Source organism: Solanum verrucosum, unplaced genomic scaffold (assembly GCF_900185275.1).
Source record: "Solanum verrucosum unplaced genomic scaffold, falcon-dt-bn FXZP01000085.1, whole genome shotgun sequence".
NCBI lineage: Eukaryota > Viridiplantae > Streptophyta > Magnoliopsida > Solanales > Solanaceae > Solanum > Solanum verrucosum.
Genome location: NW_026019839.1, coordinates 56162 through 70754, shown reverse-complemented (window position 1 = coordinate 70754; position 14593 = coordinate 56162). Strand labels below are relative to the sequence as shown.

The 14593-nt window shown below is 31.4% G+C and overlaps 1 protein-coding gene across 1 annotated transcript; it reads left to right on the top strand.

The window, feature by feature from the left end:
- The first annotated feature begins 9787 nt into the window (after positions 1-9787).
- Positions 9788-13964, top strand: LOC125813975 (putative late blight resistance protein homolog R1B-16). The gene is made up of 3 exons (XM_049493458.1): positions 9788-12369; positions 12453-13568; positions 13824-13964. The coding sequence occupies exons 1-2, from the start codon at positions 9788-9790 to the stop codon at positions 13525-13527; spliced, it is 3657 nt and encodes a 1218-aa protein (XP_049349415.1). The 3' UTR covers positions 13528-13568; positions 13824-13964.
- The last annotated feature ends 629 nt before the right edge of the window (positions 13965-14593 follow it).

Here is a 14593-nt window from a genome sequence, read left to right as displayed (position 1 = left end):
TCTACTCCACCTTAATTTGTACCATCAGAGTTTTAAGAATAAACATTAAATTTTAAATCGAAATAAAAATTCATTGAAAAATGACAGAAAAAATAATAATAGTATATGAAAATTAAAATAAGGTGCAAGAAAAGCCTTTTCACGATAATTTTTTCAAATATATTGACAACAATTAAAATGAAGCTGTTATTTTATCTTTAAAATTAAGTTTGATTGAATTGAATTAGTACAATGAGAAAAAATATTAAACTAATAACTTTTTCATGTTATTAAATGCATTTTATTTTTAATTGAGTAGTAGATTAAAAGTTCCGAATTAGGATATTAAAATAATATCTTAATCTCTCCTTAATTATTATGGTATTGCAAACATTTATTTTCCTTAAATCGTGATTCATTTTCCATTTACTGTTATATCCAATTAATTTCTAATGTATTGAATGTGGTTATGGGATATTGAAATAATATCTTTATTTTTCCTTAATCATAATAAAATTATAATTTAACATTTATTTTTCTGAAATGATAATTTTGTTTTAATTCCTAGAACATGTTGTTTACTATATTGAATGTAATTGTAATAAAACATATTGTATTTAGTATGACAAAAGAACTCAAAAATTGGAGAAATTAGATAAATAGTAATCTTAACTTCTAAGAAATGTCACATCATCATTTACATATCCAACTTTATATATATAAAAGAGTTAAAAAAGAAAAAATAAGTGATTAAACAAAATTATATAAAAAACATTAATGATGAGATGAAGATTAAGAAAAAACGTCAAAAAAATTAGTAGTATTGATAATGATAAAAGTTAAATAAATCATTTTTTCTATTATTAAAATTTTTAACATAAAATTTCCAATCTTTTAAAATTAAAAATAAATGTTAAAAAAAAATCGAGGCAATAATTATTTTAAAGAAAAATATAACCAAAATTGTCAAAAAAAATTAATAAAAATAAATAACTATCTATTAGTAAGAATGGTGTCACTACATTTTCTATTTTAACTTTATTGTTACGTATGGATAGAAACTTTTACAAGAAGAAATGATCCAAAAATTTAAAAATAATGATTCCTTAAATGGTGATTCCTTTTCCATTTACAACTTTTCAATTAATTTTTAATGTATTATATATGGTTATGGATATTGGAATAATAATTTTATCTTTCCTTTATCATAATAAATTATTCTTTTCATTCGTACAACATATTGATTAATATATTAAATGTAATTATAATAAAACATGTTGTATTTAGTATGACAAAAGAATTCAAAAATTTTAAAAATTAAATAAATAGTAATCCTAACTTCTAAGTAATGTCATAAATATATATATATATATATATATATATATATATATATATATCTAAGAAAATGATATAAATTACATTAATGATGAAATGAAGATTAAGAAAAGAAGTAAAACAAATTAATAATAATATTGATGATGATAGGAGTTAAATAAATCATTTTTTATATTTTGTAAATTTTCAATATAAATTTTTCAATCTTATAAAATTAGAAAATGCTAAAAAAATAAAACTAAAACTAAAAATCGAGGCAACAATTATTTTAAGGAAAAAATAACAAAAAAGTCAGAAACATTGATCAGAATAAATAAGTATCTATTGCTAAGAAGGTGTCACCCCACATTTTCTATTTTAGCTTTATTATTACATATAGATAGAAACTTTAAGATGAAGAATGATCCAAAAATTTTAAAAATAACAAATCAATTATGTAAAAATACATGTGTAATTCTTATAAAGTTATAATAACTAATTTCTTCAAATAAATAATTAAATGAAAGAAAAAAAAGTAATTAAGAAAATAATATAAATAACACTAATTATGAGATTAATAGCATTGATGAGGAAAGAAACTAAATATGATCATCTTTTTAAATTATTTTTTAAGAAAATATATATAAACTTTAATTAAAGATAAATAAGAAAAAAAAACTTTAATTAAAGATACAAAAAATCAAGACAAAATAAAAGAAGAAAGAAATTAGAAGAATAATGAGGTTGAAAGAAATAATATCTAATTTTCTCTCTTTTCAAATCACAAAATAAATTTTTGCTTGTTCTCCTCCTAATTTGATACGAATTCCATAAATAGAATGATTTTTTCTCCAAATAATTTTCTTACCCTTTGAAACACTAATCAGGCTTCTTATAACTTTCTCAACCACAGTGAATTTTCTCTCCTTGTATGAGGAATAAACATTTTTTCAAAAGTCTTTTATTTTGAAAAGAATTTTTTGTTACATAATCTCTTTCTTTACATCAATGTCTTCATAAGAATCATGAGATATTCTCTCTTTCTCTTTTGTTAAAAAAGTCACATGACCTAGAAATTTGATGGACATCTTAGCGACAAAAGTTGATACCATATATTGATCATTATCGTCAGAAGAAGAAGAGCCAAAGTGAAGAAATTTGTTCTTATTTGTTACAAATGCTCAACTATTTTTATTTTATTTTATAGGCTAAATAATTATAAACAGTTATAAAAAATGAATAGTTTTTATCTTTTCATCTTCCATTTTCATTTACTTAAATCTATATTAGTGTAATGAATGTTATAAAGGGCATAGTTAATCGGGTATGACATAAATACCTTTTTTAAAAATACAAATAAAAAATACAAAACAAAGATAAAATGCCAAAAAAAGGAAAAAAAAGATGAATACAAATACTGGTCATAGAGAGATGCCACATCAAATTGTCAATATTCAGCTTTATATATACATATATAGGTTCATGCCCTTAGATGTTATTTTATTACTTTAGCTGGCATCGACATTTTTGTAAATCTGATATCTACTTTGGAACATATTATAATGTGACATAGGCTGACAATTGAGATCATAAATTTAAAATAATAAAATTTAATTTATTATAATACTAATATCAATATCATAAAGATATATATATATATATATCATTTAAAAAATATATAAAAAGTATTATAAATTGTAATAATTAACCGCTTTTTTTTAAAAAATCATATAACTAATTTGATTTACACTCCAAAATTCATAGGTGTCACATAATTTACACATTAATTCTTCATTACTTAATATATGTAATTATATCAATGACATATAAATTGAAATTAAAAAATACATATTTTATTTGAAAATCACGTAATAGTACTATAAGGTATAATAATTAACAACTTAACATATTTTAAAATTTTAGTTGACTCTCCGAATTCCATATGTCTCATGTAATTGAGACAGAGAAAAACATATATTGGTTTAAAATTAATAAAAATATTATAAATTATAATAATTAACAACTTAAAATTTATAAAAAAATTCCTTTAAAAATTTTTAGTTGGCTCTCCAAATTCAATCGGTATTACAATAATTAAAACATAGAAATTAACATAGATTGGACTCCTGCTGACTTTTATGTTTCCTTTTTCTAAATTTTTTCTTGTATACTTTATATAAATAATTTTTTTTATGTAAAAAGTATTATAAATCATAATAATTAATAGCTTAAAATATTTCAAAACATATAAAAAGTTTTTGTTAACTTTCAAAATTTCATCTATACCGCATAAATTGGGAGAAATATAGATATATAAATATTTTAAGTTGCTAATTATTGTGAGTTATAGTACGTTTTATGTAATTTTCATATATATTACTCGGTCCTGATTTATGTGATACAAATGAAATTTCAAAAGTCAATGAGTTTTTTATAAGTTTCTTTTTATATGAACTTGTTAATTATTGTGATTTATAATATATTTACGTAAAACATACTCTAAATACAAATAATTAGCAACTTAAAATATATAAAAACATACTAAAAAATTGATTAACTTCAAATTTCATATGTACCACATAAATTGAAACAGAAACAGTAACATATATTGGGCCCCGTCCTGGCACGGGGTCCCATATCTAGTTCAATATATACGACAGTTGTCTGGACAGTATAGTTGGCCCTCATCATGTGCTCTTTGTTTGATAATGAGCTCCCCATATTTACAAGATATTCAAATGAAAACAGAATTGCAGATATTCATTCTTCTTAGTTGTCTTTTTTCTTTTTCTTGAGGATGCAAAGTAATTAAATGGTGGGAATACATAGGATACGTAGAAAAACAAAGGTTGCAAAAATTGGTTATTTTTCAACAAAAGAATTTTTAGTCTAAAGGTGAAATTTATAATCAGAAAACAAAATAAGTTACTCCCTACGTCTCAATTTATGTGAGGCAATCACTATAAAATTGATATTTAAAAGTTAAATTACTACTAAATATAGGAATGTGCCATTCTTTTTGGGACTAACTAAAAAGGAAAGTGAGTAAATATTTTATTACGTGAATTACGTCAATATATGGCTCAAAAAAATTGGATCACTATTTTATCCATTAGTGGCTCAGAAGGCTCTCGAAGCAATCGTGAATATTCGTGATGAACACTAAAGTATATTTTAATGGAGAAAATGCAGACATATTATACACATTCTCATAGTATACATATACTTTTTACATAGGGGATTTTATTCTCATATAACACCTATCTTTTAACATTAATTAAGGGGTCATTTGGTTTGAGACAGGTTACGTTTGAACACAGTTATGAGTCTCAACTATAAATAAATTGGAGTCCAAAACTTAAAGGGCATTTTTTTTCTTATGTCAAAACGAGAGCAATTTTTTTTCTTATGGGGTGATGATGTTATGACACATCGTATTGGTGGAGGGTGTATGAAATGGAAGCTCACTTCCAAAGTATCATGCGATAAGGTGTCACCTAAACTTAAAGGCAAGTTCTACCAATCGAGTGGTGGTAAGACCAAATATGTTGTATGGGGCGGAGTGTTGGTCAGTCAAGAACTCTCACGTTTAAAAGATGATTAAAGTAGCAAAATACGTAGCAAAAAGTAGCAGTTCCACAGGAGAGATGAAATCTTGTATAATAGACAAGTTATTTTTCAACGAACCACTTCAAGAAGTATACTTGACCATATTCACTACCTTCTTTAGTTCTACCAAGTGATTTCTTTGCAAGGTTGAATGATTTGATCTAAAATCTTAAACTTGATCATTTTAATGGAAAAATGACAGAAAACCATAATGACACTTATAACAGTGGACATCATTTTATTATGTTTAATACTCCCCGAACAATAGTGTAAATCATTCCAATTTGTACTCAATTTAATGTGAGTTCCAAATGAACTTCAAGAAACCTATATACTTGCTTCAACCACCTGCAATACATTTTTTAGTTGTGTGTTTCAATTTCTCGAGTTGAGCATTACTTAGATACTATCACCTCGATCGGTAGGTGAATTGCCAATCTCCTCAATTCAAATACATTCACCAAGTTGTTGCACGGCTTCCATGAATTTGGCATGAAGATCCACCGTCCATTTTGTGCATGTCCTTCGCCTAACGGTCTTATTAATAGTACTGCTGTTTTCAAACATTGCTTCCTCATGCCGAACAACGGTTGCTCCAGCAATGTCTATATGGCAGAAAAATCTGGGAAATTCACCAGTATTGACTTCAAACGGTGGCAACAGAAAATATTCTTCGATCTGACCATCCTCAGTCTACAACGGTTCATCAATGAAGATGTTCTTGGCATAAGGAACTCCTGATAATGAAAAGTTTATGCTGACTGAGGCATGAAAACATTTAGATTTCCTTTGCAAAATTATATTCCTAACGGCTTGGAAGATGGCTTGTAAACGTTATCAGTGTTTGTAAAACTTCTAGAGAGTTATGGTATGCTCTTGAAAATGCTGAAGATGCTGGATTGAAGGAATTCATGGCTGGAAAAATCATATTCTTAACGGCTTGGAAAATGGCTTGTAAATTTTATCAGTGTTTGTAAAACTTCTAGAGAGTTATGCTCTTGAAAATGCTGAAGATGCTGGATTAAAGGAATTCGTGGCCTTAACAGCTTGGAAGATGGCTTGTAAACGTTATCAGTGTTTGTAAAACTTCTTGAGAGTTATGGTATGCTCTTGAAAATGCTGAAGATGCTGGATTGAAGGAATTCATGGCTGGATAAATTATATTCTTAACGGCTTGGAAGATAGCTTGTAAATGTTATCAATGTTTGTAAAACTTTTAGAGAGTTATGGTATGCTCTTGAAAATGCTGAAGATGCTGGGTTGAAGGAATTCGTGGCTGCAAAAATTATATTCTTAACGACTTGGAAGATGGCCTGTAAACGTTATAAGTGTTTGTAAAACTTCTAGAGAGTTACGGTATGCTCTTGAAAATGCTGGATTGAAGGAATTTGTGGCTGCAAAAGTTATACTACGGCTTGTAAATGTTATCAGTGTATGTAAAACTTCTAAAGAGTTATGATATGCTCTTGAAAATGCTAAAGATGCTGGATTAAAGGAATTCGTGGCTGCAAAAATTATATTCTTAACGGCTTGGAAGATGGCTTGTAAATGTTATCAGTGTTTGTAAAACTTCTACAGAGTTATGATATGCTCTTGAAAATGCTGAAGATGCTGGATTGAAGGAATTCGTGGCTGCAAAGATTATATTCATAAGGGCTTGGAAGATGACTTGTAAACGTCATTAGTGTTTGTAAAACTTCTAGAGAGTTATGCTAAGCTCTTGAAAATGCTGAAGATATTGGATTGAAGGAATTCATGGCTGCAAAAATTATATTCTTAACGTCTTGGAAGATGGCTTGTAAATGTTATCAATGTTTGTAAAACTTCTAGAGAGTTATGATATGCTCTTGAAAATGCTGAAGATGTTGGATTGAAGGAATTCGTGGTTGCAAAAATTATATTCTTAACGGCTTGGAAGATGGCTTCTAAATGTTATCTGTGTTTATGAAACTTCTAGAGAGTTATGGTATGCTCTTGAAAATGCTGAAGATGCTGGATTGAAGGAATTCGTTGCTTTAAAATGGCATGCTCTTGAAAATGCTAAAGATGTTGGATTGAAGGAATTTGTGGCTTTAAAATGGTATGCTCTTGAAAATGCTGAAGATGCTGGATTGAAGGAATTCGTGGCTTTAAAATGGTATGCTCTTGAAAATGCTGGTCTGAAGGAATTCATGGCTTTACAATGGTTGACAGCAAGACTGTCATGTCTCAAATAGAATGACATGAAGGTGCAAGCTTTAAGGTCTTGTTTTTGGTAAATGCGGTTTTGCACAAAATACTTAATCAACATCAAATGACTATTGAATTATTTTCTTTGCTTAGAAGGTATCAGGAAGGGTTTTAAATTACTAAAATTTTTATCCCAGAGAACTGCAATCTTCCAAAGGGTGAAAAGTATTCTGAGTAATGGATTTTATCTATGTGGTCGAAGGTACTCCTTTTTGACGTTCTCAACTAACCATCTGAGGGATCGTTCGCACTTGATCATATCCAATCTGAATGCTGATTTACATTTTACATACTTTCTGATACAGTCAATATATTGCTGAGATAAGAAAGAAGGACATGAATATTTTTTCAACTTTTGGATCAAGTAGTAATCTCGAGGAGCAACGTAACTTCCTCCTCTAGACATTCCAAAACATAAGCGATGGTGGTGTGACAATTGCATCCATAGGATTGTAGCTGATGAAAGTGCAGGAGACGAAATTGGTGATGCGTTTGTGAACACAGGTTCTACTAATGTTATGGATGATTCCGCAGATACTAGCGACAATGAGATCATCTCCCTGTGGTGACATTGATACAAATTGAAAGCAATAATAGAGGAAAGTAATATGCAAGTGAAAGTGCTCTTTATTTCTCAATTAGAAAAGTCTTTAAATAGATAAAAGCTTCTAATAACAGAACACGTCTATTACTCCTAATCATTCTAATCTAAACTGACTCCACTAATCCTCCTGTGGCCTAAACAACAGCAACAAACAAACTACCACCCCACAAATTAGTGTAATTGTGTCCATTACTTCTTAATGACAATGGAGCTGGAGATGCATGACACTTGTACTGGAGAAAAATTGAAAATACTTGGATTATTTCATTTAGTAATATTTTATCTATTTATCTGAATAATTTGTTAAATTTTTTTATTTTAAATAGTATTTATATGTATTGGTACTCCAAACAAAATCTCGATTAAGTGATTTCTTGTTTGAATTTTCAAACTAAACCTTGATGTAGAAATGTCAACGGAATAATGTTCTCAATAAAACTACTATCATGTGTTAACCAAATATAATTTGATAACTCAAAAGAAGCTGAGGTGCTAATAAAGCTCGTTATTGCTAAAACATGTCGTATCTTTTTTTTTTTTTTGATTTCCCACCCGGTGTCCGGAGCTCACATTGGAGCTCCGATTAAATCCGGATTTCGCTTTGCAGGGCTCATTCGGGGGTGGCGCTCCCAACAAGATTTTCTCCATACACAGGGCTCGAACCTGAGACCTCTGGTTAAGGGTGAAACACTCCCACCAGTGCACCACAACCCATGTTGGTAAAACATGTCGTATCTAATCGTTCGTTGCTACTTCAAGCTGCAACAGGATTTTTCATCAAAATCTTTCCGACAATGTAGTTGGCTTTATGTTCCTCTCTTCTAGGGTATATCGGGTAGTCTTTGCAACACGATTTTAGATTGATTAGCTACATAAGAGTTGAATTATATGCTGAGCTTTTTTGTTATGAACTCTGTATATTTGCAGAAGTAGACCATTTTCAATTTCCTATCTATTTAGCGCTTTGAATTTTTTTGATGTTCCTGCCTCCAAAAATATGAAAGAATTGAGGACAATTTGACCAAACATCAAATTATTAATATCACAACTATAATATTTCATTCACTTTTATCTATAATCAGATGCTAACAAAGATAAAATGAGTCCAATATTGATATATATTATGGTTTATCAGCATTGCAAACAAGCTCTTCTTTTATTATAATTTTCTTTACTGAAATAGTTCAATAATAGTAATTAAGAAAACATCAGTATCGGTTACACGTATTTCAAAAATTTCATGGACTTGTACAAATGAAAAAACCAAGATAATCCTGAATTTTTATTTCAAGGCGTTAAAACTCCAAAAACAAAAAGGCGACATCCGTCTTTCAAAAATAATGAGTTAACTTTTTCAAGATTGTCACCAATGGACCCACAAAATTTGAGCTTTAACGTAGACTAATACGTTAATTGAGATGTGAAACTCGCAAAAATGTGATAGCTTAGGTGTGGTTTTTGACCATTATATGCAATACAAATATTATAACCAAAAACTCTTTTAACACTAAAATATTACAAAACAAAAAAATATACATCAAGCACTATCGCCTAACTTTTTTTTTTGGTTTTCATCCGGTGTTCGGTACTCACATTAGAGTCAGACTAAATCCAGATTCGCGTCAGAAAGTCTCACATTTGGGGGAAAGCGTTCCCTAACAAAGGCAACTGATGACTCGAACCCTAAACATCTGGTTAAGGATGAAGGAGTACCTCACATTCCGCTAGAACCCTAGTTGGTATATGGCCTAAGTATTGTTACATCAACATGCCTAAGAAAATGTTGCACACTTGACTCCCCAAGAACTAATCCCATTTAAGAGTCTTATCAACAACAACAACCAATAACTATCCCAACCACCAAAATTAAAACCCCAATATATACCTACCAAGAAATTATAAATGTTTTCCAGGTGTAGCAATCAACTTTGAATATGTGTCTGTTTGGCCATAGATATTTTTAACCTTTTCTATAATATTATTTCGGAAAACTGTTTAGACATAGAATTGTTACAATTTCTAAGTGTGGTCAGAAACTTGTAAAAAAAGATCATGTCTTCTTCTTCATATGAATATTTGTCTATAGGGAAAGATTATGACCTTTCTCATTTAGAAAAGCTTGCCAATGAATGGGATTCCAGCCTCCCGAGAAATAAAGAGCCAAAGAATCTAATTGAGATCATTTATATGTATCTTAAATTTTTAGATATGTTTCTCAGCTTGCAGAGCTTCACAACTGTATGTTGGTATGCTACACAGAAAGTTCAAGAAGTTTTTTCTTATGCTGAAACTGAAGTCAAAAGAATCAACCATCCCGGCGATGTTGCATCCGTGTTCTTTAAGTTGGAAGAACACATTTGTGAGACTAAGTTGGAAATCAGAGATAAATACTCCTTTCCCGAAGCATCACTACCACTTTCCTCCATCGTTGCTACTCCCGAATTTGCAAAGAAATTCATTGATACTGTTATAAGGAATCTCACTGATTTATCAGAGATTTGTCATCCTTATATTGACTTAGTTCCTCACTCAAGCAAACAGCCAATGGAAGAGGTTGTAAAGGAGTTAAAGTTATTGAGAAATTTTGTCTACTTTATTTCAGATAGAATATGCTTGGATGAGTCGGATCCTCAAAGCCAACATACTTTCTTGACTCATGTTTTAGTTGTGGCTGGTCATGCAGCAATGATTTCTTGGTTGAATTTGCCAAACCATTGGAAAGAAAAAAACTTGGCTTCAGCTAAAATGAATGCTTCATTTTCCGACTTTCAGAAGAGGATTCAGCCTATTCAACCATGTATCCGCAAGATCTATGTTGATGTCCTGCAAGCTCTAAAATCAGGATGCCATCCAAATATTGAAGCTGAGTATGTTTCTGATTATAAATATGGCTTTGTGGAGACTCTCGTACACCGTTTGAAAGTGCTGCCCGTTACTTTCAAGGATCAAATGCCAATGCTCAACTTCTTGAGAGACAATCTCATCAATCTACCAAGAGAGGCCTTTAAAGATCTTGATACCGCAATTATTGATGCAGGGCTTCTAGTTTACTCGTTGTATGACCGCGTGGAGGAGAAGGAAGACGTGGCTGTTGGGGAGTCAAATCAAGTGCCAGTTCTTGATTTCTCTGGAGATATTCCGAGTATACAAGCACTGATCTACCTCATCAGTCGGAAGTCATTTCACTCCAAATTACCTAAGATTGATGGGCTGGGATCTATTGATATCATTTTAGACCACCTGAAGGAGTATCTAAGCCTCTATTCAGACTCACTTTCTTCTATAAAGAGCCAACTTTGGACAATTCAGCAGCAATTGGATCACTTTCAGAAGCATCACGATGGATCGTTCCAGTATTTTTCAATGCAGGTGATTTCTATAGCATATGAGGTGTATCATTTGGTTGTCGGTTGCATAAATAATGATATCCCTGAGTGGTGCATTGTTCTCTGGATTGGAGACATCATAGAGGAGATTACACTACTCATGAAGGAGGTACTGAAGAATCATGATGAAAAGAAAGTTGCTGACTTGGTATTGCATACTACCACTGATGTTGTCAGTGCTCATACGTCACAACTTGCTTGGATTACAAGTATCAGAGAAGAAATGGTGGGTTTTGATGAGGTGGTGCAAACACTAAAGGGGAAGCTAATCAGAGGATCATCAAAATTGGATCTTATCTCAATTGTTGGAATGGCCGGATTGGGTAAGACAACTCTAGCTAACAAACTATTTCTTGATCAGTTAGTTGTTTCTCATTTTGATGTCTGTGCACAATGTTGTGTATCTCAAGCATATACACGTAAAGACTTGTTACTAACCATTCTTCGGGGTGTTAAGAAGGATACAGTTATCAGTGATAAACTACCAGAGAATGAATTGGCAGATAAGTTGCGTAAACTTCTATTTGGTCAGAGGTATCTTATCCTCATTGATGATGTCTGGGAAACTACTGCATGTGATGATCTAATGCCTTGCTTCTATGAAGCCAATAATGGAAGTAGACTTATCCTGACAACTCGCCATGATCATGTTGCCTACCATGCTAAACTCGTTAGTGATCCTCATTTTCTTCGAAAGTTTACTCTTGAAGAAAGTTGGATGCTATTGAAGAATAAGGTGTTCAACAAAAAAAGTTGCCCTGTTGTCTTAGAAGATGTTGGCCAAAAGATAGCACTAAAGTGTGGGGGGCTACCTCTTTCAGTTGTCCTGGTAGCAGGTATTCTCGAAACAATGGAGAAGGAAAAACGTTGTTGGGAACAAGTTGCAATAAATTTAGGTCCACACATCCAGGCTAAGTCAGAGGATATAATAAATCTTAGTTACCAAGATTTACCATTTCATTTGAAACCTTGCTTTTTGTATTTTGGAGTATTTTCGGAAGACGAAGAGATAAAGGTATCAAAATTAACATGGTTGTGGACAGCAGAAGGTTTGGTAAAAACTCATACAGAGAAGCTTTCCGAAGATATAGCAGAAAATTACTTAAAGAACCTTATTGGAAGAAACCTTGTGATGGTTTCCAAGAAAAGTTCCGATGGTAAGACCAAGACATGTCGCATTCATGACTTGTTGCTTGAGTTTTGTAAAAAGAAAGCCAAGGTGGAGAACTTTCTACAATGCATAGAAGGGTAATACAATCTAATATTTTAATTCGTAGAATCAATTTTATCTTTTAAATGTATTCTGATCATATTAATTTCTCTATTAACAGGGACAATGATAATATGAATCTTTCTTCTACTTCCTATCAGAAGCATAGCATTCAACGACGCTTATGCCTTCAATTTCAAGTTGATAATCTTGCAGAATGGAGTTCGATTTGTTCAGATGTACAATCTTTCCACTTGATGAAGGGAAGAAAAATTGGATTTTCTTCAATAGGCTATGCATCACACACTTTTAACAGTTTCAAGTTCCTGTGGGTGCTAGATTTAGAATTCACGGTAATTGATTCTTTCCCAGAAGGGTTAACCCGCTTGAGATATGTTGCTGTTAAAGTTGCTGAAGATTCTTCATTGACATTCTCGGACAATCTTTGGAACCTTGAAACTTTAGTAGTTAAAGGACTTGGAGGACGAGTAACTTTACCAGACACCATCTGGAAGATGGTCAAGTTGCGCCATTTGCACGTATACAACCGCGCTATTTTCAATATAAACAATGCTTTCCAAGAGATGGATGGATTGAGAACTCTTTCCTCTACATGGTTTCCTTGTGTGGAGGATGCAAACAGGATCTTTGCAAAGACACCAAATCTTCAAAAACTGAGATGTGAAGTTTTGTCATGTGATGGCTTTTTCCCTGCATTTAACAATCTTGAAATGCTCAAGTTTTCTTGGGGTCGTTTGGGGATATGGGCCACTGAGCTGAACTTGCCACCAAGTCTCAAGAAATTAACACTATCCAATGGTTGCGTATCTGGACTTAATCAGGTCGCAATCCTCCCCAGTCTTGAGGTACTCAAACTGCTAAACGTTTCCATTAAATCCAAATGGAAAGTGACCGATGAGCATTTCCCTCACCTCAAATTCTTGAAACTGCAAGATCTTTCTTTTTCTGAATGGGATGTTTTGGATGATGCTTTCCCATACCTTGAGCACTTGGTGTTAAGAAGATGTCAATATCTTAGGATGATCCCTTCTTGCTTCGGATACATGATATCTCTAAAATCCATTGAGGTAAAGTCATGCAAGGAGGAATCACTCACCGAGTCAGCCTTGGAGATCAAGAATATGCAAGTTGATGAGATAGGAAATTCTGATTTCCAGGTCTTCATCCACAAGTAGATCAACAATGCTCTAGTACTCTGTCTCGAACTGGTTATCAGGTATGTGGTTGATTCAATGCGAACTGAAGTCTAAATGTGCTAATAGTTGCTCTTGACTCAAGCAGATCATGAATAACCTTTGATCTCACACTTCAAGTTAATTACGTTCTTATATTAAATTTACGTAATATGGACTAGAGGGAGTAAAGAATAAGCAATAATAAATAGTATTAGCTGTGCCATGGAAGAATGATTATATTTTTGTTTCAACTGCTCCTTAATTTCAAGATTAATTTTTTCAATTTTCTTTTACAGTTTTTAAGGAGTTTTATCAGCTGAAGCAGTTGGAAAGAACAAAAAGGCTTGTATAAGATGTATTAGTTGAACTACTGGTGGTATCACTTATAGTATTCTGAAACTGATTTTAGTGATTTGTTTACTTACGGATCGAGAATGTGTGTATCATATATGGATATTGAATTAGCATTGTGTTTCCATCTGTTATTAGTTTTGATACGTACGTGACTTATTTCCTCTTTATCATGTTGTGGATAGTTTTGAGTTCTTTCAGCCTCGACGGTTCACTAATAAAACCAAATACATATATAAGAGATCCTTTAAATAAACATCAGAAAGATAACAAATTACTATATGTCATTTACATTAATACTAAGTTCCTAACTTCCTTTATTGTTCTTGCATATGTGTAAATCTCAATTTCAGTATTCGATGTTAAAAGTCTTTGATTCATTTCATACATGCTCATAACTATGGTATTAGGTTTGCTGCAATTTATTTGAGAGTTGGTTAAGATGGACAAATCCATTTTATCTTTCGTGTGATGAATTTTAACAGTACGATAACTCTAGTGTATTATTTGTTATTAATCTGTGTATAAAAAATCAGAATTACTGATTTCAATAAACTTTGCAGAAACACGAAGTAACCAAAGTTTAATAAACCAGTAAGAATAGATGAACAGAAATTAATTGCCAAAACTAAAATCTGTAATAAACGTACCACAATCTGGAAAAACAGAATCAGGAAAAGATCAAGCCCACTGAATGCACAGTGTCCCCTTAAGG

What these genes read in the sequence shown, in the direction of transcription:
- LOC125813975 (XM_049493458.1), top strand. Translation starts at nt 9,788, where the DNA reads ATGTCTTCTTCTTCATATGAATATTTGTCTATAGGGAAAGATTATGAC. An exon ending in TTTCTACAATGCATAGAAGG is followed by an intron (nt 12,370 to 12,452) that starts GTAATACAATCT and finishes CTCTATTAACAG; the next exon opens with GGACAATGATAATATGAATC.